This window comes from Leptodactylus fuscus, chromosome 2 (assembly GCF_031893055.1).
Source record: "Leptodactylus fuscus isolate aLepFus1 chromosome 2, aLepFus1.hap2, whole genome shotgun sequence".
Taxonomy (NCBI): Eukaryota; Metazoa; Chordata; class Amphibia; order Anura; family Leptodactylidae; genus Leptodactylus; species Leptodactylus fuscus.
The window spans coordinates 29,736,009-29,761,176 of NC_134266.1; the positions used below are offsets into that span (position 1 = coordinate 29,736,009).

At 43.9% G+C, this 25,168-nt stretch overlaps 1 protein-coding gene across 3 annotated transcripts in view; it reads left to right on the forward strand.

Annotated features, from left to right (window-relative positions):
* CADM2 (cell adhesion molecule 2) overlaps positions 1-25,168 on the forward strand; it is a 1,317,105-nt gene that overhangs the window by 1,279,463 nt on the left and 12,474 nt on the right. For all 3 annotated transcript variants that reach the window (XM_075263548.1, XM_075263549.1, XM_075263550.1), the window contains one exon: positions 11,925-12,050. In XM_075263548.1, the coding sequence (XP_075119649.1) occupies positions 11,925-12,050 (126 nt within the window). The remainder of the gene's footprint in view (positions 1-11,924; positions 12,051-25,168) is intronic.

Here is a 25,168-nt window from a genome sequence, read left to right on the forward strand (position 1 = left end):
ACTTCCTCTTTCCATGACCCTTTAGTCATTTCCTTACACTCTTGTTTGTGAACATTCATTCCTCTATACAGTCCTGCCCAGGTTCTTGCCACCTGGTAGCAAAGGAAATGTCAGAAACCTGGGCAGGTCCCTCTAACCAGGGGTGTTATATCCTTTATTTAAAAAAAAAAAAAAAAAAAAAAAAATTGGAAGGACTTTAAAAAATTTGGAAAGTCCTTGAGACAATATCCCATGACATTTGATTACGACAGGAATAGGTATGTGGTATTTTAGCATTTCTGCTGGGAACTAAATTGAAGATTGTAATTTGCAATTTCTTGTGGGAGTTTAATTAGGAATTAAATGAGTTCATAATTCTAATAAAACTTCTCATTCACAACCACCCGGGCTGTTGTCTATTCACAAATTCCACCTCCTCAAACGCGTGGCATGAAGTCATTGTCAACGATAACAAAAATGTTTCATTCTAAATCTAAGTGACAGCAGGTTGCTTTTCGGTTCTACTGTTAAGGATTATACTAAAATAAATCTAATATTTTTTTTGTTTTTTAAAGAATGAAAATTTTAAAATTTTATTAGAAAATTCATTAAATTGTTGGTAGAAGTAGTAGAAGTAGAAGTGATACAAGTAGTTGGGTAAACTTAAAATAAAATAGACATGCACAATGTTTTTCAGTTTCCCACTGTGATCCTCACAGGGTTGTGTTACATTAGGACAAAACTAAACTTTAAGATTCTTTATATTGCATAATATTGAAAAATTTACTTAGAGCATAGCTCCAATTACAGAACAACTTGGCAAAAATGAGTAGTATATGTGAGTATAAGAAGCGGTGTAAAATATCTTAATAAAGAATACTGCTTTCCTCTCCACATATTGTGCTGATTTTTCATTGTCTCTAACAGAATACAGCCTCACACATAGTAGTCTATGGAGAGAGGAGGGGGAAGGAGGAGGAAGGTGCTGCCAGATAAGAAGTAACCTATTCCCCTTATAGGTTATAGTTGCCCTTATAGTTATAGTTCATTGTCTTACAAGATATACTAGAGACAAAAGGGTTAATTACAAAGTGTAACAGCCTGAGGCTTTCTCCACCCCTTCTCCATTCTATAGACTTCTATGTTAGAAGTACTTCAGCCTGATAAATGGGGAAAGAATCAATATTCTTTGATATGATTTATTAAGTAGTTTCTTGTATTCACTTACAACAAACATTTACTTAAAAAAAGTTATTTTGTATTTGAGGCTTAAAAAACTGTTAGGGGAAAGTATATCGGGGTTTATTTTAGAAATTACAAAATTCACGACCATCCAGTACCCAGTACCCAGTACCCATATAGTTAAACCAAACCCTGCATACATACTGTAATAGCACCCAAACTGTCCTACGAACATGTTAAACATATACAACCTGAGAGAAGGTGCCAGGCAGAGTGCTGGAGTCCAGATATATCAGCCCCAGGTTTCTAACATATGTGTGGTCCAGGGTGGATCTGGAGTAGACCTCAGCCCAGGTGTAGATCCTGGGCTCATTACTGGGCCAGAAAAGGCTGCAGATTCTGCAATCCAGTGAACATCCATGTAGTGAAAGGAGGTGTATGGATCTGTACTGTAACCCTGAGTCCGGTGAGACTATATTGCTCCTATTTTGTTTGTGTGGCAGGAAGTAAACCACACGTATAATAAGGTTATCAATTCCGTTTAGTTATTTGCTCAGACGAGCAGGTTTTATATTTTGTTTATTTTATTTATTTTCAACATAAACCAGTTTTCTGCATATTTAATATCCTTATCTTGACTGTTTGAGTCCGTACCACTTCTTCTACTGAGCTAACTTCTCCACAAACCATACAAAGCTCCATAACTCCATATCTGTCATCCTGGGGCATGATAGGAATATCATTCAGAATTGATATACTGTTAATATAAATGGTGACTGGAGCTTGATTTGTCCTTTTATTGATAGTTATACCTACTTAAGTACCTGTTAATAAGTGCAGGTTAGCTTAGACTCTTGGAGGTCTTGTATGCTTTATGCTTCTATTTAGCTTCTGAGCTTGTTGCACTCTTTTTTTTTTTTCCGTAAAATTTTCATTGTCCTCCGAAGTGCTTTAATATAAAGCTGCGAACATAAGAAACCTCAAAGAAATGACAAGCAAGTCTGGCAAGCCATCAATAAATTGCCGATCTCACTCCCCCACTCAAAATTTGACAATTACCATCAGTCCTCTACCTTTAGAAGGAAAGTGCCTTCACTTGAACTGCGTGCCAGAAAACATACAATTGCGTACAACTCTTGAGTCCCAGACAGCAACATAAAGTAAATGACCCGTTTTACAACATGAGTACCTTGCACCCTTAAGGAGATGAAAAAATACACAACAGAAAAAAAGCAGAGCGGCACATGACATAAAAATGACGAGCAACTAGTAGGCATGGAAAGTTAAAGGATTTCTAGGGACGAAAATGAGAATTTTATCATAAATAAGTTCATTTAGGTACGAGAAATGCATTTTTCACTTTTTACGACGCAGTTTGGGAGCCATCTCTGCTTTGATTGATACTTTCATGCAATATTTTATTTTATCCTTTTCCATAAATTTAAAAGTAAAATCCTGAAAATCTAACATATGAAAATAGGGAGATTTTCACAATTCGCAGTCTTTTCCATTAGCGCTATCTGAGATGTTTAATACGGCATAAAGTTTTACTACGGCTATTATAACACAACTACAGTCAATGGAAATTGCCCCTGCATTTATTTCTACTGTAAATTATAAAGTGCCTAAATGACCATGAATAAGAGTCATTTTATTAGGCTCGGTTTAGGTATAAAATGAGGGCTATTCATAAACTTGGAGCTATAAAAACTTGCTGGCGATTGTTTGGCATGCTATAAACATGAAATATTAAAACTGGGTTAAATACAATGGACAATGTAAAAAAAAATTGCATTTGAGTATCTCAATATGTAAAATATTCAAGTGAAGTGGTATAAAAGTATGTTAGGTTTGTCATAGGTGATGCATGCTGTATAGTTACATAGTACCATTGAAAAAACCCTTTAAGGTGAAAATGAATAGCCCCATCTTAGGACACCATCACGAGATATTGTGACTGAGCTCCACGTTGCAATGCTCTTACAGTAAAGAATCCCCGTCTAGTATGATGTACAGTGGTCACATAGACATGGAAACCTTTCCAATGTTGGCTTATACTAGCTCACATTTTATCCTTGTTTGCTTTCCCTTCTTGCTCCTTGCATGAGACAATAATGTAGTGGAATCCCTAAGAATATCAATCACTTGTTAATATTACATTTCTGGTGAAAAAGAGACCCTATAAAGAGACTTAAGTTTGTTGGGACGTTTCTGTGGACTTTAAAGAATAAAACAACTCTTCTTCCATTCCTTACCTACTTCCATCTGTCATCAGAAGACAACACAGAGGTCAGAGGACCATCTTTCTATCATTAGGTGGTTCCAGATGGGGAACTTTGGCATAAAGTTCACGTTGTAACTAGAGATGAGCGAACAAAATGTCCAAGGTTCGAAATCCAATTCGAACAGCCGCTCACTGTTCGGCTGTTCGAACGGATTTCAAACCCCATTATAGTCTATGGGGGGAAATGCTTGTTTCAGGAGTAGGCAAAATTCGATAAAATCATATTTACCAAGTCCACGAGTGACGGTCGGACTGGATTCCCCTTGAAGTCTTCTCCCGGCACAGCACCCCCGCGGTGTCTTCCAGCTGGAATTCACTCTGCCTAGGCATCGGGGCCTAGGCAGAGCCGACTGCGCATGCGCGGTCAACTCTGCCCAGCCTGACGCCTGAGCAAAGCCGACTGTGCATGCGAGGGCATGCCCGCGCATGCGCAGTCGGCTCTGCCTAGGCCGGATGTCTACGCAGAGTGAATTCCAGCCAGAAGACGCCGCAGGGACGCTGCACGGAGAAGACTTCTAAAGGTAAGAGAAGAACCAGCGTTGATTGGCAGAATGTATAGCATTCTGCCAATCAACGCTGGTTCTGCATCGAACCTTAAACTTCGAACAGCTAGTAGTGTTCGATCGAGTACAAGTATTTCGAATACCGTAGTATTCGATCGAACACTACTCGCTCATCTCTAATCATTAGGTGGTCCCAGATGGGGAACTTTTGCATAAATTTATATCATACCCTGACTATGGGCTGAATGTCACTATAGCCAGACTGAAATCTTATGCCATCCAAAGGTCTTCACATTGTAACATATCACTGACATATCATGTTACTCAAGGTGCCATTTTGTGGAATCTTTATTAAAGGGATCTAGCTTTAGAATCCGTTTTTCAGTTCATATCAAATTGGAATAGCCTTAAGAAAGGCTATTTGTCCCCTACCTTTATATTTCTTCTCCGTGCTGCGTTCCATTGATATCCCAGGTTTTCCCAGTATGCAAATGAGTCTCCAGACAGTACAGGGGCATTCTACCTATACTCAAACAGCACTGGAGATGTCCCCTGTGCTGCTTAAAGACTCTCCAGTGACACTTCCATCTTCTACAGCCGCGTCTTTCCACTGCGTCCTTCGTTTAGTCTTCTTCCAGCTAAGCCTGCGTTTGGGCTCTAAATTCCGGGCATGCGCAGTCGGCTCTGCCATCGGACTTCAGCCATGTATGTTTGGCCATTTTACTGTGGCCACTTACACAAGCATACTAATATTAACTGAAAAAGTGATTCTAAAGATAGAATCCCTTTAATGCCTTGAAGTTGGGAGTTGTGTCATTCAATAACTGGCTAGTTATGTCAATATGTCACTTTTGTAGATTTGGAGAAAAACAATGTTGATGTTGCCCTGGGAGTAATGATCTTGCTGCTTAGGTAGAATGTGCCATGTCATAGTGGTGGCTGGATCAACTCTCATTGCAGGGAGTGATGCAGAAATAAGATGGTAGGGGTCTAAGTGAGCTGGGGGCCTAATTTGCATATTACTTAAAAGTTGTTTTTCTATACAAAAAATCTACAAAATTGACATACCTAACAAAGGTCTGTTGTGCCCTGTAATACTGCGGTAATAGATGCATATGCTTGAGAGAGATGGTAGACTCCTTATGTGGACAGGTATCACTCTGCATGCTAACAGCCGTATTTCAGGAATCATAGCATGCAATATTGCAATGTAAGCTTATGGAAGTCGTACCAAACCTAATTAGAAAGTGTTAGTGATCTTCAGCACTTTACTTGCCATTAGCGTAACATTAGCCAGAGATGTTCCTGAAATACCTGCTGACATAGCTGCCTCGAAATGAAGGCATGAGATCAATAGGATGGGGAACCGGTAACTGGTTTATATAATGTCAGTAGGCCAGGATCAGATCAACGTGTTAATACATATACAATGCAAATAAGATTTTATCATTGATTTCACATTTGTCAAAACGGCAGACACGACCATTTTCATAGTTTACCAGTCCTGGAGAATCATCCACCTAAATGTTAAATAAGAATGGATGTTTATTGCTGTTATAATGGCCAAAAAGCAACAAGTTGTACTTTTCCACCCACACTGAATGATTGACAGCTCTCTCTTTCTCTCTCTCTCTCTTTTCAAGATGGGGAGAGTGTGCAATGGTGTATCGGAAACCCATGGGCAGATGGTTGGGTTAAGCTAGTGGTAGAATTCATGGTAGCATTGTTTTGGGTCTCTCCTGAAGAAGAGGGAGACTTTCTTTGTATCAGACCGGTAGTGAGCAATATATACTTTATCAGTTTGTAATTCTATTTGCAGCATCCTGGAGTGCTGCTATTTTTGTGTTTGTTTGTTGTGTCTCCAGGTTATGTTGGTATGTTCCGTCCTTTATGTTATATGCCATTGGTTGCATCTGTCCCTTTGTTATTCCCCCTTCACTATCCTACCCCCATCTGCAAGCTGCTGGTTTGTCGTTCATCTAAATTAATAAACAGTTACCTGATTTTCACTGCTCATCTGGACTCCTGAGTCATGCTTTATTCACCATCAGGGCCCTTCTGAACACCACCATACCGGCTCAGAGAGGAGAGGACTCCTCTCCAACTGGAAGTGGCCCGGGGAAATACTACTACTTTAACTACCACCTGGTAGAACTGCGAGACCCCCTCGACTTGTCCGGCCCTGGAGTGGGATTGGGGTGTATGTAGAGTGTGCTCAGCCAAGCAGGTGGCACAGCCTACACCACTACTTCTCCCATCCTCCAGTCTCCTCCACTGGGTTGCGGCATATTGACTAGTTCAAAAATTGTTGTTCCTCCTTTACCAAGTGTCAGTAAAAAAACCCTACTTAGTTGTCCCTGCTGTCCATCCCCTATTAAAAGTACTGTACACATATGCTCTGCCCGGACCAACTTCCACTCTGGGTCCATTTTGCCGCCACAGCTCTGATATGCATTGCATGCTATCATTCAATACTCTTAGGCCGGGTTCACACAATGTATTTTGGCACGTAATGTGGCACGTAGACGGCACGGGAGCTTTTGCAGGCCGTATACGCTCCCATTGATGTCAATGGGAGCGTCGATCGTATACGCGGTGCTATTTTGCAGCCGCCGCAAAATCACAGCCGCAAAATAGCGCCGCGTATACGGTACCGGCTCCCATTGAAAACAATAGGAGCGTATATGGCCCGCAAAAGATCCCACGGCATCTACGTGGCACATTACGTGCCAAAAGACATCGTATGAATGCACCTTATATTATACTATAATGGTCATATAGTTTTTCTTTTTTTTTCCCGTCTTGATCTTTTTCCTTTGCATAGTCATTTTTTCCCCCGAAAAAGTCTAAACTTTGCCAGTGTTTGAGAATTGAACCATATGCAGAAGAGTTTGTCACTTACTTTATTTCAATAGAACAGATAATTCAAAGAATCATCTGACATCAAAAGATTGCTAGAAACACAGCGCACATCCTGTAATTTGTCTAACACTAAGTACGCCCAAGCATAAAAGCTTCCCTCTTTCCCTTGCACATTTATTAGACTGAATTTCACACAAAATGGATGAGACTAAGGCAAAGCCACTGCATTCCAAGTCTTCCGCTACTAGATCAATATAATGCATTTTCTTGTCAGCAGTTTTGAACTTTTTTTTGTATTTCCTCCGTTGCTTCTTTCTCTCTTTCTTTTTTAATCTGGAAACAATATGCGACACAAAAATAGTGTAAAAATTCTTTCTATGCTGATAAGTATGAACATGTCTCCTGGAATGATAACAGACGGAGTGGAATTTTTTTTATACGCCTTGATGTATCCTACAGATCAATAGATACTAATAGAATTTGGTGGTCTGCAAAGCATAGCAGATCTAATTCCGATACAGTATGTGTTCTATGCAAGATAATGCACTACCGTGAGGGCCTCGTGGTTCAAATTGGAACAGAGTGTACAATAAATCACAAATGTCAAGGAAAGCCATAGATTCTCGAGTTCTAAACCTATCTGGTCTTTTATGCTGCTAAATTTCTTCCTTATGATAAATTGGCTAATATAGTTGCTAAGAAGTAAATGCGGCAGGTAAAACTGTGTGCCCGGAGGAAGAGACTTTTGTCAAAAAGTCAAGCCTGAAACTCACTTTAAGTAAAGTGTGGTCAATGATATATATTGGGAGAGGGGGGTGGGGAGAGGTTTAGCATAAAGTAACAGAACAATACTTAGGAATGTAAGACATTTATAGATAGATTCCTTATTGCAAAAAGTGTTTAGGATTTTTTTCTTTAACTTAATCAATGAAGAGAGTGCAACTAGTCTCACAAGGATGAAAGTTATGAGTAGAGATGAGCAAAATTTAGAAAAATTTGATTTGGCAGTTTCGCCAAATTTTCCTATACTATTCGATTGTATCTGAATTAATTTGCAACCAATCGTATTAACCCCTTCCAGACATCTACCCTAATATTACGGCACTGCCGGAAAGGACTTCCCACAAACCACGTGGAAGCATGATGCGCACATAGAACCTGTTTGACCGCAGCATCTCAGGGGTTTTATTATATATTGGGATTCCGTTCGGCCCCCTACGATGTTTTCAGGGGTGCCGTAGTGATTAAAAATGTAAAAATTACTTATATTCACCTGTCCTGGGCTCAGCATCCACTCTCAGGACAGGTAAGTATCAGTTTGTTTGTTTTTAATCACAATGGGGGGTTCTGAGGGGGTCATGTAGCATGGTGGAACCCCTTGGATGCTGTGGTCATGTTTGACCGCAGCATCAAAGTAGTTAAAAGCCCCTAACAGAGTTGTGTGATTCATTACCATGATGTGGAAGGAAATCTCGATTTGATGCAAATTGAATATTTTCTAAAATTCAGATCAAATTCCATTTCGCCAGCTCTTTGCTCATCTCTAGGTATTTGAGGTGGAATCCTTGTGCTTCTTGCAGAAACTCTGCTTTGAACGCTGCTTTCCATTGAAAACAGATTCCAGATGGAATTTGGAGCTGATTTTGAGATGGAATCTGGAACATATGAGATATCTAGTTGTGGTACTCGATACAAAAAAAAAAAGTCCGTTCCTACAGAAGTTGATATCTTGTTATTTATTTTTTCAGCACCACATTCAGACTGATTTTTAGTTAAGCTTTAACTACAGGTTAGCTAAAGTGCATACAGGGTCGCAGTCTGATATAATGTGACATAGCCCCCATGGTTCAGGCTGCTGCATCCTCATTTTCACCCTGCAGTTCTGCTTCAGATGGGTACTGTGTACATTAAAAAAATACATGTTAAATAGGTTAAATGTATAACCTGACATGTATTCATTTGTATAACTGCTCTTTATTTGCTTAGGAGTCCAGTGGGTGGGGTTAATCAGTGATTGACAGTTTCCACTGTATAAATTCACTTTCAGAGGTAACTGTCCATGAACGCCCACTTGACCCCCTAAGCATAGATATAACACAGATGCAAATGAATAAAATACACATTATACTGAATCTTTTCACCTTTCCCATTTTCTCCCAACACTATATATTAAAGGTACAGTTAAGGACACTTATTTTCTATCCATAGGATAGGGGAGAAGTGTCAGATTCCTACAGATCGAACCACCAGCTTCCCCAACAATCAGGAGACCGGAGGACCAAATGTTCCCATAAAACCTCTTTGTGAATGGAGTGGCCATTGCTTTGCTCTTTCCTACAGGGCTATGGTCGATGTTGGAGAATGACATCTCTGCGACCCCATAGGAGGGAATAGAGTGCTGGTCATGCAAGCGCACTGGTGCTCCATTCACAAGGAGATTTTCGGTTCACCAATCTTCTGATTGCTGGGGACCAAATGGTCAGACCACCAGCCATTTCACACTTATGGGCACAGCCCCTTTAATCTGCTCAGATCCATCTGCTCAATATTCATCTTGACATTTACTCCATGGACTCCATGTACATCTGCCATTGCAATGTAAATTTAAAATACCTGTGCATATAATGATATATATGATGCTCGGATGTCATTATGCTAGACCATTAGGTGACACTTGTTATATGTGTGTGTGTATATATATATATATATATATATATATATATATATATATATATATATATATGTATAGTGGTGATGTGGTGTCAGCAGCTTCTGTTTTAAAAAGCAGAGAAAGTACTGCAGGAAATCGCAGAGAAATGATGAGGATATGTTAGGGATTTCCCACAGAGAAAAAGCGGTATAAATTATGTATTATTCAGACAGTGTTCTGCCAGTGATATCTGATCTCTAATTCTCAATTCCTTTTATTTTTCACTAAACTAGCGAGGATCAGAATATCCAATTGAAATACTGGACTAGGGCAGCTGTGCAAGGTTTTTCAGGTTATTAACCAGCATTGTTAACCTAAGGGTATAGAGTTGTATGTGGTTTAGTGTTGGCTAAAAAGCGGCTATCCAGTTAATACAGTTAGACTGTACGACAAACACTTGTCCTGTTTTATTATATTTTCTCTGCATCATCCTCCCATGACTTTGAGCTGCCATTGAACATGCTTGGGTCATGTCTAGTCACTGATCTAGGAGGATTCTGCTCTTTGAAGGAGCTATTGCAGGCTCTTCATTGTTATCAGTGCTCATACGCTGTATATACAGATGTATCCACTCTTAATTTACCTCTAGTTGGTTAAAGACGGTTTTCCATGAATATAGCCATATGTAAATTTGTATATTTAAACTTTAAATAAATAAAAATTTTGTAGCGTTTTAAAGATTTTCTCTAATCATTTTAATGGTGACATATGTTGTTTTGATTGGTTGCCAATGGATATGACCAAGAATACAGGAACCTTCTAGAACTTGTCAGAAAAAAGTCATGCTTTCCTTATTGTGGACAGGTTATCAGTAGAGATGAGCAAATAGTATTCAAAACTGTAGTTTCGAATGCCTCGCTCTATAGGTATGAATGGAAGCGGCCGGCGCATGGCCGGCATGGCGCTTAACCCCTTGCTGTTCGCCCGCTTCCATTCATTCCTATGGGAGCTCGGTATTTGTAAATATATTTTGAATACTTTTCAAATCAACTCTAGTTATCATTCAAGGACACTACATGTATGAGAAAATAATCTCATAGAGATAAAAAAAAAAAAAACTTTGAAGAATTAAAATTTTTTTACATTTGCAAAAAAATGTTTTACTTTTTATTGTCTACAAATTTAAATATGACTATATTCATTGGAAAACCCCTGTGAGGACTAAAAATTCCCTTGAAACTTATTCATTATCATGACATGTTAACAAAAGTCCCGGAAGACTGCAAGGAACAACACAACCACTTGGTAGCAGCACATAGACATGTTCCTGATAGCATATTATTTTGTGTTATTATATCATTTTTAGGGTTGAGCCAATCTTGAGATTTCAGGATCGATTTTAAAATCTGATTTCCAATCAATTTCCAGCCAATCCCGATCGAGAAATTTGCTTGATTGCCGATCAGAATCCGATCTTTTCCGATCCCGATCATTCAACCCTAGTCAATACTTCTCTATGGGTCACTTTTGGGGTTGAGCCGATCTTGATATAACCTCTGACTTCGATCCTGGTGGAGAAGATCGGGATCATAATTCCGATCACGATTGTGAAATTTACTTGATCGCCGTTCAGAATCCGATCTTTCCCAATCGCTCAACCCTAATCGTTTTGTATTCTCATATAGAGAAAACTGCTCATTTCATGGCACATATATCCAGACATATTCGACCAAGAGATAAGGGAATACACATCTGTATAGTAGTGCTATTAAAGTGATTGAGAACGAGGTCACGCAGTGGCTCAGTTGTTAGCACTGCAGCACTGGAGTCCTGGTGTTCAAATCCTCCAAGGGCAAAAACCATCTGCAAGGATTTTGTATGTTCTCCCCGTGTTTGCATGGATTTCCATCCCATATTCCAAAAAAGCCATACTGATAGGGAAAAATGTACATTGTGAGCTCTATGTGGGGCTCACAATCTACATTTAGAAAAAAAAAAAGTGATTGAGACAAAGCTGTAATACCCAGCACAGTTGCTACTAAGGAAACACAGACAATATCAGACTAGTCCACCAGAAAATCATCTTAGGCTTAATGGTCCAGCAAGAAACCAAATTTGAAGGGTGCTATTGTCTATTTCCTATGGGGTGTTAGAGCGTGGTATTGCCTAGAATTATGTTATCCGATGTCCCAATGAACCACATTCTGAAAGTGAGTGTGCAAGAAAAACCAATAGGCTGCAACTCTTCTTAGGGACCCACAGCCCCTTCAGACAGTGGATTGGTGGATGTGTGAAGAATTGGATCTAACGTTAATGGTCTATCCTAAAACACCAGAACTGCATCCCTTATACTAACACCTCTGGATGGATTGGTTCTTTTCTACTTGTATTCACTTTTTGATATTGCTATCATGTTTTTATGTCTTTCATTTACTAATGCCATCCCACTATATTTGCATTACAGATCCTAATGCATATCCTGGTCCAGCAGCAACTGACCACGCTCTTATAGGAGGGATAGTAGCGGTAGTCGTTTTTGTCACATTATGTTCAATTATATTGCTTGGACGATACTTGGCAAGACATAAAGGTATGGTCGCTGCAATTATATTAATGTTATTGTCAATCAATTTTATGTTAATTATTATTGTAATTGCCGATTCATTACAAATTCATGACGTGAGACAAGTCATTGCTGGGCTAGGGTTAATGTACTGGACCATATGGCACTGAGATAATACAAGTTGAGCATTCTCAAATGGAACATTTCAATGCCGTATATGTGTATCACCAGGTCTGCTTGGAAAATATCATTGTTTCTAGTGGAGGAAAAATCTAATTCATTCTTTTTCTTCAATACTATGGTTATTATTATTATTATTAATTATTATTATTATTATTATTTCCAAACTCATTCATGATTAAAGCATCATGCACATGGTCATGTTACTTCTCTATACAAGTTTATAGGATGATATTTATTGGAGATAGTGGTAATACTCTCAAGAAATACTCTCTATTTGGGTGCATTGGTGCTCTGCTCAGAGTATCGCTTCTCAACCACTGATTGGCTGACATGTTCCTGTGCAGGCCAAAGGTCAGGGTCATCAGGGACCCAAATGGAGGCTCTCTGCTGGTTCCCAGGTCATATCTTTATTATCTTTAGCCTCCGTAGGTATAAAAAGGGACAAAAAAACTCATTTAAGTAAAAGATTTTATTAGCATAGAGAAGACACATCATGTCTCACCAAGACCACTATAATAAGAAACCACAACAACCAAAGATATGTGGCCATAAATAATTGAACAGTAATAGGTAAAATACAAAATATTTATTTAGTCATATATCATAAAATGACAGCAGATGGTAAAGAACATGATCCGGACAACACAACACCAGAGAAATATACAAGGCAGGTGAGAATATAGATAAATATCATGCATAATATACAGTCCTATGAAAAAGTTTGGGCACCCCTATTAATCTTAATTAGAGATGAGCGAACACTAAAATGTTCGAGGTTCGAAATTCGATTCGAACAGCCGCTCAATGTTCGTGTGTTCGAACGGGTTTCGAACCCCATTATAGTCTATGGGGAACAGATACTCGTTAAGGGGGAAACCCAAATCCGTGTCTGGAGGGTCACCAAGTCCACTATGACACCCCAGGAAATGATGCCAACACCTCTGGAATGACACTGGGACAGCAGGGGAAGCATGTCTGGGGGCATCTAACACACCAAAGACCCTCTATTACCCCAACATCACAGCCTAACAACTACACACTTTACACACTCAATACCACCTCTCTGACAGTAGGAAAACACCTTGAAACATGTGTATTTGGCACTTGCAGTGAGGAGAGCTTGTCACCAGCAGTGAATTTGGCCCTTGTAGTAAGTTGAGGTTGGCACCAACATTTGTTTTGAAAATCAGGGTGGATTGAGCCTCTAACCAGCAGAGTTTGGGCAAATTCATGGTGGAGGGAGCCTCTAAAAACCCCAGTTTGGACCAATTCATGGTGGAGGGAGACTCTAAAAACCCCAGTTTGGACCAATTCATGGTGGAGGGAGCCTCTAAAAACCCCAGTTTGGACCAATTCATGGTGGAGGGAGCCTCTAACCAGCCCAGTTTGGGCAAATTCATGGTGGAGGGAGCCTCTAACCAGCCCAGTTTGGACCAATTAATGGTGGAGGGAGCCTCTAACCAGCCCAGTTTGGACCAATTAATGGTGGAGGGAGCCTCTAACCACCCCAGTTTGGACCAATTCATGGTGGAGGGAGCCTCTAACCAGCCCAGTTTGGACCAATTAATGGTGGAGGGAGCCTCTAAAAAACCCAGTTTGGACCAATTCATGGTGGAGGGAGCCTCTAAACAGCCCAGTTTGGGCAAATTCATGGTGGAGGGAGCCTCTAACCACCCCAGTTTGGACCAATTCATGGTGGAGGGAGCCTCTAAACAGCCAAGTTTGGACCAATTCATGGTGAAGGGAGCCTCTAAAAACCCGTTTGGACCAATTCATGGTGGAGGGAGCCTCTAACCAGCCCAGTTTGGGCAAATTCATGGTGGAGGGAGCCTCTAAACAGCCCAGTTTGGGCAAATTCATGGTGGAGGGAGCCTCTAACCAGCCCAGTTTGGACCAATTCATGGTGGAGGGAGCCTCTAACCAGCCCAGTTTGGGCAAATTCATGGTGGAGGGAGCCTCTAAACAGCCCAGTTTGGGCAAATTCATGGTGGAGGGAGCCTCTAACCAGCCCAGTTTGGACCAATTCATGGTGGAGGGAGCCTCTAACCAGCCCAGTTTGGGCAAATTCATGGTGGAGGGAGCCTCTAAACAGCCCAGTTTGGGCAAATTCATGGTGGAGGGAGCCTCTAACCAGCCCAGTTTGGACCAATTAATGGTGGAGGGAGCCTCTAAACAGCCAAGTTTTGGGAAATTCATGGTGGAGGGAGCCTCTAACCAGCCCAGTTTGGACCAATTCATGGTGGAGGGAGCCTCTAACCAGCCCAGTTTGGACCAATTCATGGTGGAGGGAGCCTCTAAACAGCCCAGTTTGGGCAAATTCATGGTGGAGGGAGCCTCTAAAAAACCCAGTTTGGACCAATTCATGGTGGAGGGAGCCTCTAATTAGCCCAGTTTGGACCAATTAATTGTGGAGGGAGCCTCTAACCAGCCCAGTTTGGACCAATTAATGGTGGAGGGAGCCTCTAACCACCCCAGTTTGGGCAAATTCATGGTGGAGGGAGCCTCTAACCAGCCCAGTTTGGACCAATTAATGGTGGAGGGAGCCTCTAAACAGCCAAGTTTTGGGAAATTCATGGTGGAGGGAGCCTCTAACCAGCCCAGTTTGGACCAATTCATGGTGGAGGGAGCCTCTAAACAGCCCAGTTTGGGCAAATTCATGGTGGAGGGAGCCTCTAACCAGCCAAGTTTGGACCAATTCATGGTGAAGGGAGCCTCTAAAAACCCGTTTGGACCAATTCATGGTGGAGGGAGCCTCTAACCAGCCCAGTTTGGGCAAATTCATGGTGGAGGGAGCCTCTAAACAGCCCAGTTTGGGCAAATTCATGGTGGAGGGAGCCTCTAACCAGCCCAGTTTGGACCAATTCATGGTGGAGGGAGCCTCTAACCAGCCCAGTTTGGGCAAATTCATGGTGGAGGGAGCCTCTAAACAGCCCAGTTTGGGCAAATTCATGGTGGAGGGAGCCTCTAACCAGCCCAGTTTGGACCAATTAATGGTGGAGGGAGCCTCTAACCAGCCCAGTTTGGGCAAATTCATGGTGGAGGGAGCCTCTAAACAGCCCAGTTTGGGCAAATTCATGGTGGAGGGAGCCTCTAACCAGCCCAGTTTGGACCAATTCATGGTGGAGGGAGCCTCTAACCAGCCCAGTTTGGGCAAATTCATGGTGGAGGGAGCCTCTAAACAGCCCAGTTTGGGCAAATTCATGGTGGAGGGAGCCTCTAACCAGCCCAGTTTGGACCAATTAATGGTGGAGGGAGCCTCTAAACAGCCAAGTTTTGGGAAATTCATGGTGGAGGGAGCCTCTAACCAGCCCAGTTTGGACCAATTCATGGTGGAGGGAGCCTCTAAACAGCCCAGTTTGGGCAAATTCATGGTGGAGGGAGCCTCTAAACAGCCAAGTTTGGACCAATTCATGGTGAAGGGAGCCTCTAAAAACCCGTTTGGACCAATTCATGGTGGAGGGAGCCTCTAACCAGCCCAGTTTGGGCAAATTCATGGTGGAGGGAGCCTCTAAACAGCCCAGTTTGGGCAAATTCATGGTGGAGGGAGCCTCTAACCAGCCCAGTTTGGACCAATTCATGGTGGAGGGAGCCTCTAACCAGCCCAGTTTGGGCAAATTCATGGTGGAGGGAGCCTCTAAACAGCCCAGTTTGGGCAAATTCATGGTGGAGGGAGCCTCTAACCAGCCCAGTTTGGACCAATTAATGGTGGAGGGAGCCTCTAAACAGCCAAGTTTTGGGAAATTCATGGTGGAGGGAGCCTCTAACCAGCCCAGTTTGGACCAATTCATGGTGGAGGGAGCCTCTAACCAGCCCAGTTTGGACCAATTCATGGTGGAGGGAGCCTCTAAACAGCCCAGTTTGGGCAAATTCATGGTGGAGGGAGCCTCTAAAAAACCCAGTTTGGACCAATTCATGGTGGAGGGAGCCTCTAATTAGCCCAGTTTGGACCAATTAATTGTGGAGGGAGCCTCTAACCAGCCCAGTTTGGACCAATTAATGGTGGAGGGAGCCTCTAACCACCCCAGTTTGGGCAAATTCATGGTGGAGGGAGCCTCTAACCAGCCCAGTTTGGACCAATTAATGGTGGAGGGAGCCTCTAAACAGCCAAGTTTTGGGAAATTCATGGTGGAGGGAGCCTCTAACCAGCCCAGTTTGGACCAATTCATGGTGGAGGGAGCCTCTAAACAGCCCAGTTTGGGCAAATTCATGGTGGAGGGAGCCTCTAAAAAACCCAGTTTGGACCAATTCATGGTGGAGGGAGCCTCTAATTAGCCCAGTTTGGACCAATTAATTGTGGAGGGAGCCTCTAACCAGCCCAGTTTGGACCAATTCATGGTGGAGGGAGCCTCTAACCAGCCCAGTTTGGGCAAATTCATGGTGGAGGGAGCCTCTAAACAGCCCAGTTTGGGCAAATTCATGGTGGAGGGAGCCTCTAACCAGCCCAGTTTGGACCAATTAATGGTGGAGGGAGCCTCTAAACAGCCAAGTTTTGGGAAATTCATGGTGGAGGGAGCCTCTAACCAGCCCAGTTTGGACCAATTCATGGTGGAGGGAGCCTCTAAACAGCCCAGTTTGGGCAAATTCATGGTGGAGGGAGCCTCTAAACAGCCAAGTTTGGACCAATTCATGGTGAAGGGAGCCTCTAAAAACCCGTTTGGACCAATTCATGGTGGAGGGAGCCTCTAACCAGCCCAGTTTGGGCAAATTCATGGTGGAGGGAGCCTCTAAACAGCCCAGTTTGGGCAAATTCATGGTGGAGGGAGCCTCTAACCAGCCCAGTTTGGACCAATTCATGGTGGAGGGAGCCTCTAACCAGCCCAGTTTGGGCAAATTCATGGTGGAGGGAGCCTCTAAACAGCCCAGTTTGGGCAAATTCATGGTGGAGGGAGCCTCTAACCAGCCCAGTTTGGACCAATTAATGGTGGAGGGAGCCTCTAAACAGCCAAGTTTTGGGAAATTCATGGTGGAGGGAGCCTCTAACCAGCCCAGTTTGGACCAATTCATGGTGGAGGGAGCCTCTAACCAGCCCAGTTTGGACCAATTCATGGTGGAGGGAGCCTCTAAACAGCCCAGTTTGGGCAAATTCATGGTGGAGGGAGCCTCTAAAAAACCCAGTTTGGACCAATTCATGGTGGAGGGAGCCTCTAATTAGCCCAGTTTGGACCAATTAATTGTGGAGGGAGCCTCTAACCAGCCCAGTTTGGACCAATTAATGGTGGAGGGAGCCTCTAACCACCCCAGTTTGGGCAAATTCATGGTGGAGGGAGCCTCTAACCAGCCCAGTTTGGACCAATTAATGGTGGAGGGAGCCTCTAAACAGCCAAGTTTTGGGAAATTCATGGTGGAGGGAGCCTCTAACCAGCCCAGTTTGGACCAATTCATGGTGGAGGGAGCCTCTAAACAGCCCAGTTTGGGCAAATTCATGGTGGAGGGAGCCTCTAAAAAACCCAGTTTGGACCAATTCATGGTGGAGGGAGCCTCTAATTAGCCCAGTTTGGACCAATTAATTGTGGAGGGAGCCTCTAACCAGCCCAGTTTGGGCAAATTCATGGTGGAGGGAGCCTCTAACCAGCCCAGTTTGGACCAATTCATGGTGGAGGGAGCCTCTAACCAGCCCAGTTTGGACCAATTCATGGTGGAGGGAGCCTCTAAAAAACCCAGTTTGGACCAATTCATGGTGGAGGGAGCCTCTAAACAGCCCAGTTTGGGCAAATTCATGGTGGAAGGAGCCTCTAACCAGCAGAGTTGTGGGAAAGCAGGGTGGAGGGAGCCTCTAACCAGCAGAGTTGGTGGAAATCAGGGTGGAGGGAGCCTCTAACCAGCAGAGTTGGGGGAAATCATGTTGGAGGGAGCCTAGTATTAGCAGAATTGTGCAACGCTTATGGTGGATGAGTATGAGGATGCGGAGGAATTGGAGAGGTTGAGTACAGACATGGAGTTTCATGTTGGGGTGCTTTACACAGGTGGGCACAAAAATGAAGGCTCTATCCAGTGGTGGTTCATTTTTATCAAAGTGAGCCGGTCGGCACTCTCAGCTGACAGACGGGTGCGCTTGTCAGTGATGATGCCACCGGCTGCACTGAACACCCTCTCAGATAGGACGCTGGCGGCAGGACAGGACAGCACCTCCAAGGCATATAGGGCAAGTTCAAGCCACAGGTCCAACTTCGACACCCAATACGTGTAGGGCGCAGAGGGGTCGGAGAGGACAGGGCTGTGGTCGGAAAGGTATTCCCGCAACATGCGCCTATACTTCTCACGCCTGGTGACACTAGGACCCTCCGTGGCGGCACTTTGGCGAGGGGGTGCCATCAAGGTGTCCCAGACCTTAGACAGTGTGCCCCTCGTTTGTGTGGACCGGTGAGAACTTGGTTGCCTACTGGAGGAACTGCCCTCCCTGCCGCCAACGTCACATGCTGGAAACATCTCCATCATATTCTGCACCAATTGCCTGTGGCAAGCATTGATGCGATTGGCCCTCCCCTCTACCGGAATAAAAGACGAGATGTTGTTTTTATACCGGGGGTCAAGGATAGCAAAGATCCAGTACTGGTTGTCCTCCATGATTTTGACAATACGCTTGTCGGTTGTAAAGCACCCCAACATGAACTCAGCCATGTCTGCCACAGTGTTAGTTGGCATGACTCCTCTGGCCCCACCGGAAAGTTCAATCTCCATTTCCTCCTCATCCTCCATGTCTACCCATCCGCGCTGCAACAATGGGACGATTCGAAGTTGCCCGGAAGCCTCCTGTATCACCATCACATCATCGGACAACTCTTCTTCCTCCTCCTCCTCCTCCTCCTCCTCCTCCATTAAACGCAGTGAAGCGGACAGATGTGTGGACCTACTCTCCAGCTGTGACGGATCGGATGCTATCCCTAACTCCTCTGTGTGATCTGAGTTATCCCTGATGTCAATCAGGGATTCTCTCAGAACACACAAGAGCGGGATTGTAAGGCTCACCATCGCATCCTCAGAGCTCACCCTCCTTGTGGACTCCTCAAAGACCCGTAGGATGTCACAAAGGTCTCTCATCCATGGCCACTCATGGATGTGAAACTGAGGCAGCTGACTTTGTGGCACCCTAGGGTTTTGTAGCTGGTATTCCATCAAAGGTCTCTGCTGCTCAACCACTCTATTCAACATCTGAAACGTTGAGTTCCAGCGTGTGGGGACGTCGCACAAAAGCCGGTGTTGTGGCACATGCAGGCGTTGCTGGAGAGATTTTAAGCTAGCAGCGGCTACTGTCGACTTGCGAAAGTGGGCGCACATGCGCCGCACTTTCACCAGTAGCTCTGGAACATTGGGGTAGCTCTTTAGGAAACGTTGCACCACTAGGTTGAAGACGTGGGCCAGGCATGGAACATGTTGGAGTCCGGCAAGCTCCAGAGCTGCTACCAGGTTCCGGCCGTTATCACAAACGACCATGCCTGGGCCCAGGTGCAGCGGCTCAAACCATATTGCCGTCTCATCGAGGAGGGCATCCCTCACCTCGGAGGCAGTGTGCTGTCTGTCCCCCAAGCTGATCAGCTTCAGCACAGCCTGCTGACGTCTACCAACGCCAGTGCTGCAACGTTTCCAACTCGTAGCTGGGGTCAATCTAACAGCGGAGGAGGAGGCGGTGGCGGAGGAGGAGGCGGTGGCGGAGGAGGAGGCGGTAGAGGAGGAGGAGGAGGGGGGTGTTCTTCTCGTGTCCCTGCCAGGAATGTTAGGCGGGGAGACGAGGTACACCGGGCCAGTTTGGGAAGCAGTCCCAGCCTCAACTACATTCACCCAGTGTGCCGTCAGTGAAATGTAGCGTCCCTGTCCGCATGCACTTGTCCACGCGTCGGTGGTCAAGTGGACCTTTGTGCAAAGCGCGGAACTAAGGGCCCGCCTGATGTTGAGTGACACGTGCTGGTGCAAGGCGGGGACGGCACACCGGGAGAAGTAGTGACGGCTAGGGACGGCATAGCGAGGTGCCGCAGTTGCCATCAGGTCCAGGAAGGCGGGAGTTTCAACAAGCCGGAACGCCAACATCTCCTGGGCCAGCAGTTTAGCGATGTTGGCGTTCAAGGCTTGCGCGTGTGGGTGGTTAGCAGTGTATTTCTGCCGCCGCTCCAATGTCTGAGAGATGGTGGGTTGTTGTAAAGAAACGCCTGATGGTGCCTTTGATGGTGCAGGAGAAGGAGATAAGACAGGACCAGGGGAGGATGAGGTAGAAGTCAACAAAGTGGCGGAGGCAGATGAAGTGGTGTCCTGGCTCGTCCTCTGGAGTGCATCGCCAGCACAGTCAGCAGTGGCAGTGGCAGAGGCAGAGGCAGTGGCAGTGGCGTGAACGGCAGGCGGCCTTTGTCCTGCCGTTGCTGCCTGCCACTGATTCCAGTGCTTGGATTCCAAATGACGGCGCATTGAAGTGGTGGACAGGTTGCTCTTCTCAGAGCCCCTAATCAATTTCGAGAGGCAAATTGTGCAGACAACACTATATCTGTCCTCGGCGCATTCCTTGAAAAAACTCCACACCTTCGAGAAACGTGCCCTCGAGGTGGGAGTTTTTCGGGGCTGAGTACGAACTGGAACATCTTGGGAGATTCCGGGTGTGGCCTGGCTTCGCCTAAGCTGCTGACCTCTGCCTCTGCCTCTAGCTACCCTTTTTGGTGCTGCACCTGCCTCAACATCCACACTACTTTCCCCGCTTGACATCCCCCCTGTCCAGGTCGGGTCAGTGTCCTCATCATCCACCACTTCCTCTTCCAACTCCTGTCTCATCTCCTCCTCCCGCACAATGCGCCGGTCAACTGGATGCCCTGACGGCAACTGCGTCACATCATCGTCGATGAGGGTGGGTTGCTGGTCATCCACCACCAAATCGAACGGAGATGGAGGAGACTCTAGTGTTTGAGCATCTGGACACAGATGCTCCTCTGTTAGGTTCGTGGAATCGTGACGTGGAGAGGCAGGTTGAGGGACAATGAAAGGAGCGGAGAACAGCTCTGGGGAGCAGGGACAGTTTGGGTTATTGTTCTGTAAAGCTTCGGAATTTTGGGAGGAAGGAAGACAAGACTGTTGGGTAATAGGAGGAGAGGAGGCAGAGTCTGACTGGCTGCTGGACAATGTGCTGTAAGCGTTCTCTGACAGCCATTGCAAGACCTGTTCCTGGTTCTCGGGCCTACTAAGGTTTGTACCCTGCAGTTTAGTTAATGTGGCAAGCAACCCTGGCACTGTGGAGTGGCGCAATGCTTGCTGCCCCACAGGAGTAGGCACGGGACGCCCTGTGGCTTCACTGCTACCTTGCTCCCCAGAACCATTCCCCCGACCTCGCCCACGGCCTCGTCCACGTCCCTTTCCGGGAGCCTTGCGCATTTTGAATTCCTAGTTAGAAATTGGCACTGTATACCAGTAGTAAAAATTGTGGGTGCACGTAACCCCAATATATTCTTTGAATTCCCAGTCAGAAACTGGCACTATATGGCAGTAGCAAGAAATGAGGGTATTTGTATTCCCAATATACTCTTTGAATTCCCAGTCAGACAATGGCACTGTATACCAGTAGTAAAAATTGTGGGTGCACGTAACCCCAATATATTCTTTGAATTCCCAGTCAGAAACTGGCACTATATGGCAGTAGCAAGAAATGAGGGTATTTGTATTCCCAATATACTCTTTGAATTCCCAGTCAGACAATGGCACTGTATACCAGTAGTAAAAATTGTGGGTGCACGTAACCCCAATATATTCTTTGAATTCCCAGTCAGAAACTGGCACTATATGGCAGTAGCAAGAAATGAGGGTATTTGTATTCCCAATATACTCTTTGAATTCCCAGTCAGACAATGGCACTGTATACCAGTAGTAAAAATTGTGGGTGCACGTAACCCCAATATATTCTTTGAATTCCCAGTCAGAAACTGGCACTATATGGCAGTAGCAAGAAATGAGGGTATTTGTATTCCCAATATACTCTTTGAATTCCCAGTCAGACAATGGCACTGTATACCAGTAGTAAAAATTGTGGGTGCACGTAACCCCAATATATTCTTTGAATTCCCAGTCAGAAACTGGCACTATATGGCAGTAGCAAGAAATGAGGGTATTTGTATTCCCAATATACTCTTTGAATTCCCAGTCAGACAATGGCACTGTATACCAGTAGTAAAAATTGTGGGTGCACGTAACCCCAATATATTCTTTGAATTCCCAGTCAGAAACTGGCACTATATGGCAGTAGCAAGAAATGAGGGTATTTGTATTCCCAATATACTCTTTGAATTCCCAGTCAGACAATGGCACTGTATACCAGTAGTAAAAATTGTGGGTGCACGTAACCCCAATATATTCTTTGAATTCCCAGTCAGAAACTGGCACTATATGGCAGTAGCAAGAAATGAGGGTATTTGTATTCCCAATATACTCTTTGAATTCCCAGTCAGACAATGGCACTGTATACCAGTAGTAAAAATTGTGGGTGCACGTAACCCCAATATATTCTTTGAATTCTCAGTCAGAAACTGGCACTATATGGCAGTAGCAAGAAATGAGGGTATTTGTATTCCCAATATACTCTTTGAATTCCCAGTCAGACAATGGCACTGTATACCAGTAGTAAAAATTGTGGGTGCACGTAACCCCAATATATTCTTTGAATTCCCAGTCAGAAACTGGCACTATATGGCAGTAGCAAGAAATGAGGGTATTTGTATTCCCAATATACTCTTTGAATTCCCAGTCAGACAATGGCACTGTATACCAGTAGTAAAAATTGTGGGTGCACGTAACCCCAATATATTCTTTGAATTCCCAGTCAGAAACTGGCACTATATGGCAGTAGCAAGAAATGAGGGTATTTGTATTCCCAATATACTCTTTGAATTCCCAGTCAGACAATGGCACTGTATACCAGTAGTAAAAATTGTGGGTGCACGTAACCCCAATATATTCTTTGAATTCCCAGTCAGAAACTGGCACTATATGGCAGTAGCAAGAAATGAGGGTATTTGTATTCCCAATATACTCTTTGAATTCCCAGTCAGACAATGGCACTGTATACCAGTAGTAAAAATTGTGGGTGCACGTAACCCCAATATATTCTTTGAATTCCCAGTCAGAAACTGGCACTATATGGCAGTAGCAAGAAATGAGGGTATTTGTATTCCCAATATACTCTTTGAATTCCCAGTCAGACAATGGCACTGTATACCAGTAGTAAAAATTGTGGGTGCACGTAACCCCAATATATTCTTTGAATTCCCAGTCAGAAACTGGCACTATATGGCAGTAGCAAGAAATGAGGGTATTTGTATTCCCAATATACTCTTTGAATTCCCAGTCAGACAATGGCACTGTATACCAGTAGTAAAAATTGTGGGTGCACGTAACCCCAATATATTCTTTGAATTACCAGTCAGAAACTGGCACTATATGGCAGTAGCAAGAAATGAGGGTATTTATAACCCCAATATATTCTTTGAATTCCCAGTCAGACAATGGCACTGTATACCAGTAGTAAAAATTGTGGGTGCACGTAACCCCAATATATTCTTTGAATTCCCAGTCAGAAACTGGCACTATATGGCAGTAGCAAGAAATGAGGGTATTTGTATTCCCAATATACTCTTTGAATTCCCAGTCAGACAATGGCACTGTATACCAGTAGTAAAAATTGTGGGTGCACGTAACCCCAATATATTCTTTGAATTCCCAGTCAGAAACTGGCACTATATGGCAGTAGCAAGAAATGAGGGTATTTGTATTCCCAATATACTCTTTGAATTCCCAGTCAGACAATGGCACTGTATACCAGTAGTAAAAATTGTGGGTGCACGTAACCCCAATATATTCTTTGAATTCCCAGTCAGAAACTGGCACTATATGGCAGTAGCAAGAAATGAGGGTATTTGTATTCCCAATATACTCTTTGAATTCCCAGTCAGACAATGGCACTGTATACCAGTAGTAAAAATTGTGGGTGCACGTAACCCCAATATATTCTTTGAATTCCCAGTCAGAAACTGGCACTATATGGCAGTAGCAAGAAATGAGGGTATTTGTATTCCCAATATACTCTTTGAATTCCCAGTCAGACAATGGCACTGTATACCAGTAGTAAAAATTGTGGGTGCACGTAACCCCAATATATTCTTTGAATTACCAGTCAGAAACTGGCACTATATGGCAGTAGCAAGAAATGAGGGTATTTGTATTCCCAATATACTCTTTGAATTCCCAGTCAGACAATGGCACTGTATACCAGTAGTAAAAATTGTGGGTGCACGTAACCCCAATATATTCTTTGAATTCCCAGTCAGAAACTGGCACTATATGGCAGTAGCAAGAAATGAGGGTATTTGTATTCCCAATATACTCTTTGAATTCCCAGTCAGACAATGGCACTGTATACCAGTAGTAAAAATTGTGGGTGCACGTAACCCCAATATATTCTTTGAATTCCCAGTCAGAAACTGGCACTATATGGCAGTAGCAAGAAATGAGGGTATTTGTATTCCCAATATACTCTTTGAATTCCCAGTCAGACAATGGCACTGTATACCAGTAGTAAAAATTGTGGGTGCACGTAACCCCAATATATTCTTTGAATTCCCAGTCAGAAACTGGCACTATATGGCAGTAGCAAGAAATGAGGGTATTTGTATTCCCAATATACTCTTTGAATTCCCAGTCAGACAATGGCACTGTATACCAGTAGTAAAAATTGTGGGTGCACGTAACCCCAATATATTCTTTGAATTCCCAGTCAGAAACTGGCACTATATGGCAGTAGCAAGAAATGAGGGTATTTGTATTCCCAATATACTCTTTGAATTCCCAGTCAGACAATGGCACTGTATACCAGTAGTAAAAATTGTGGGTGCACGTAACCCCAATATATTCTTTGAATTCCCAGTCAGAAACTGGCACTATATGGCAGTAGCAAGAAATGAGGGTATTTGTATTCCCAATATACTCTTTGAATTCCCAGTCAG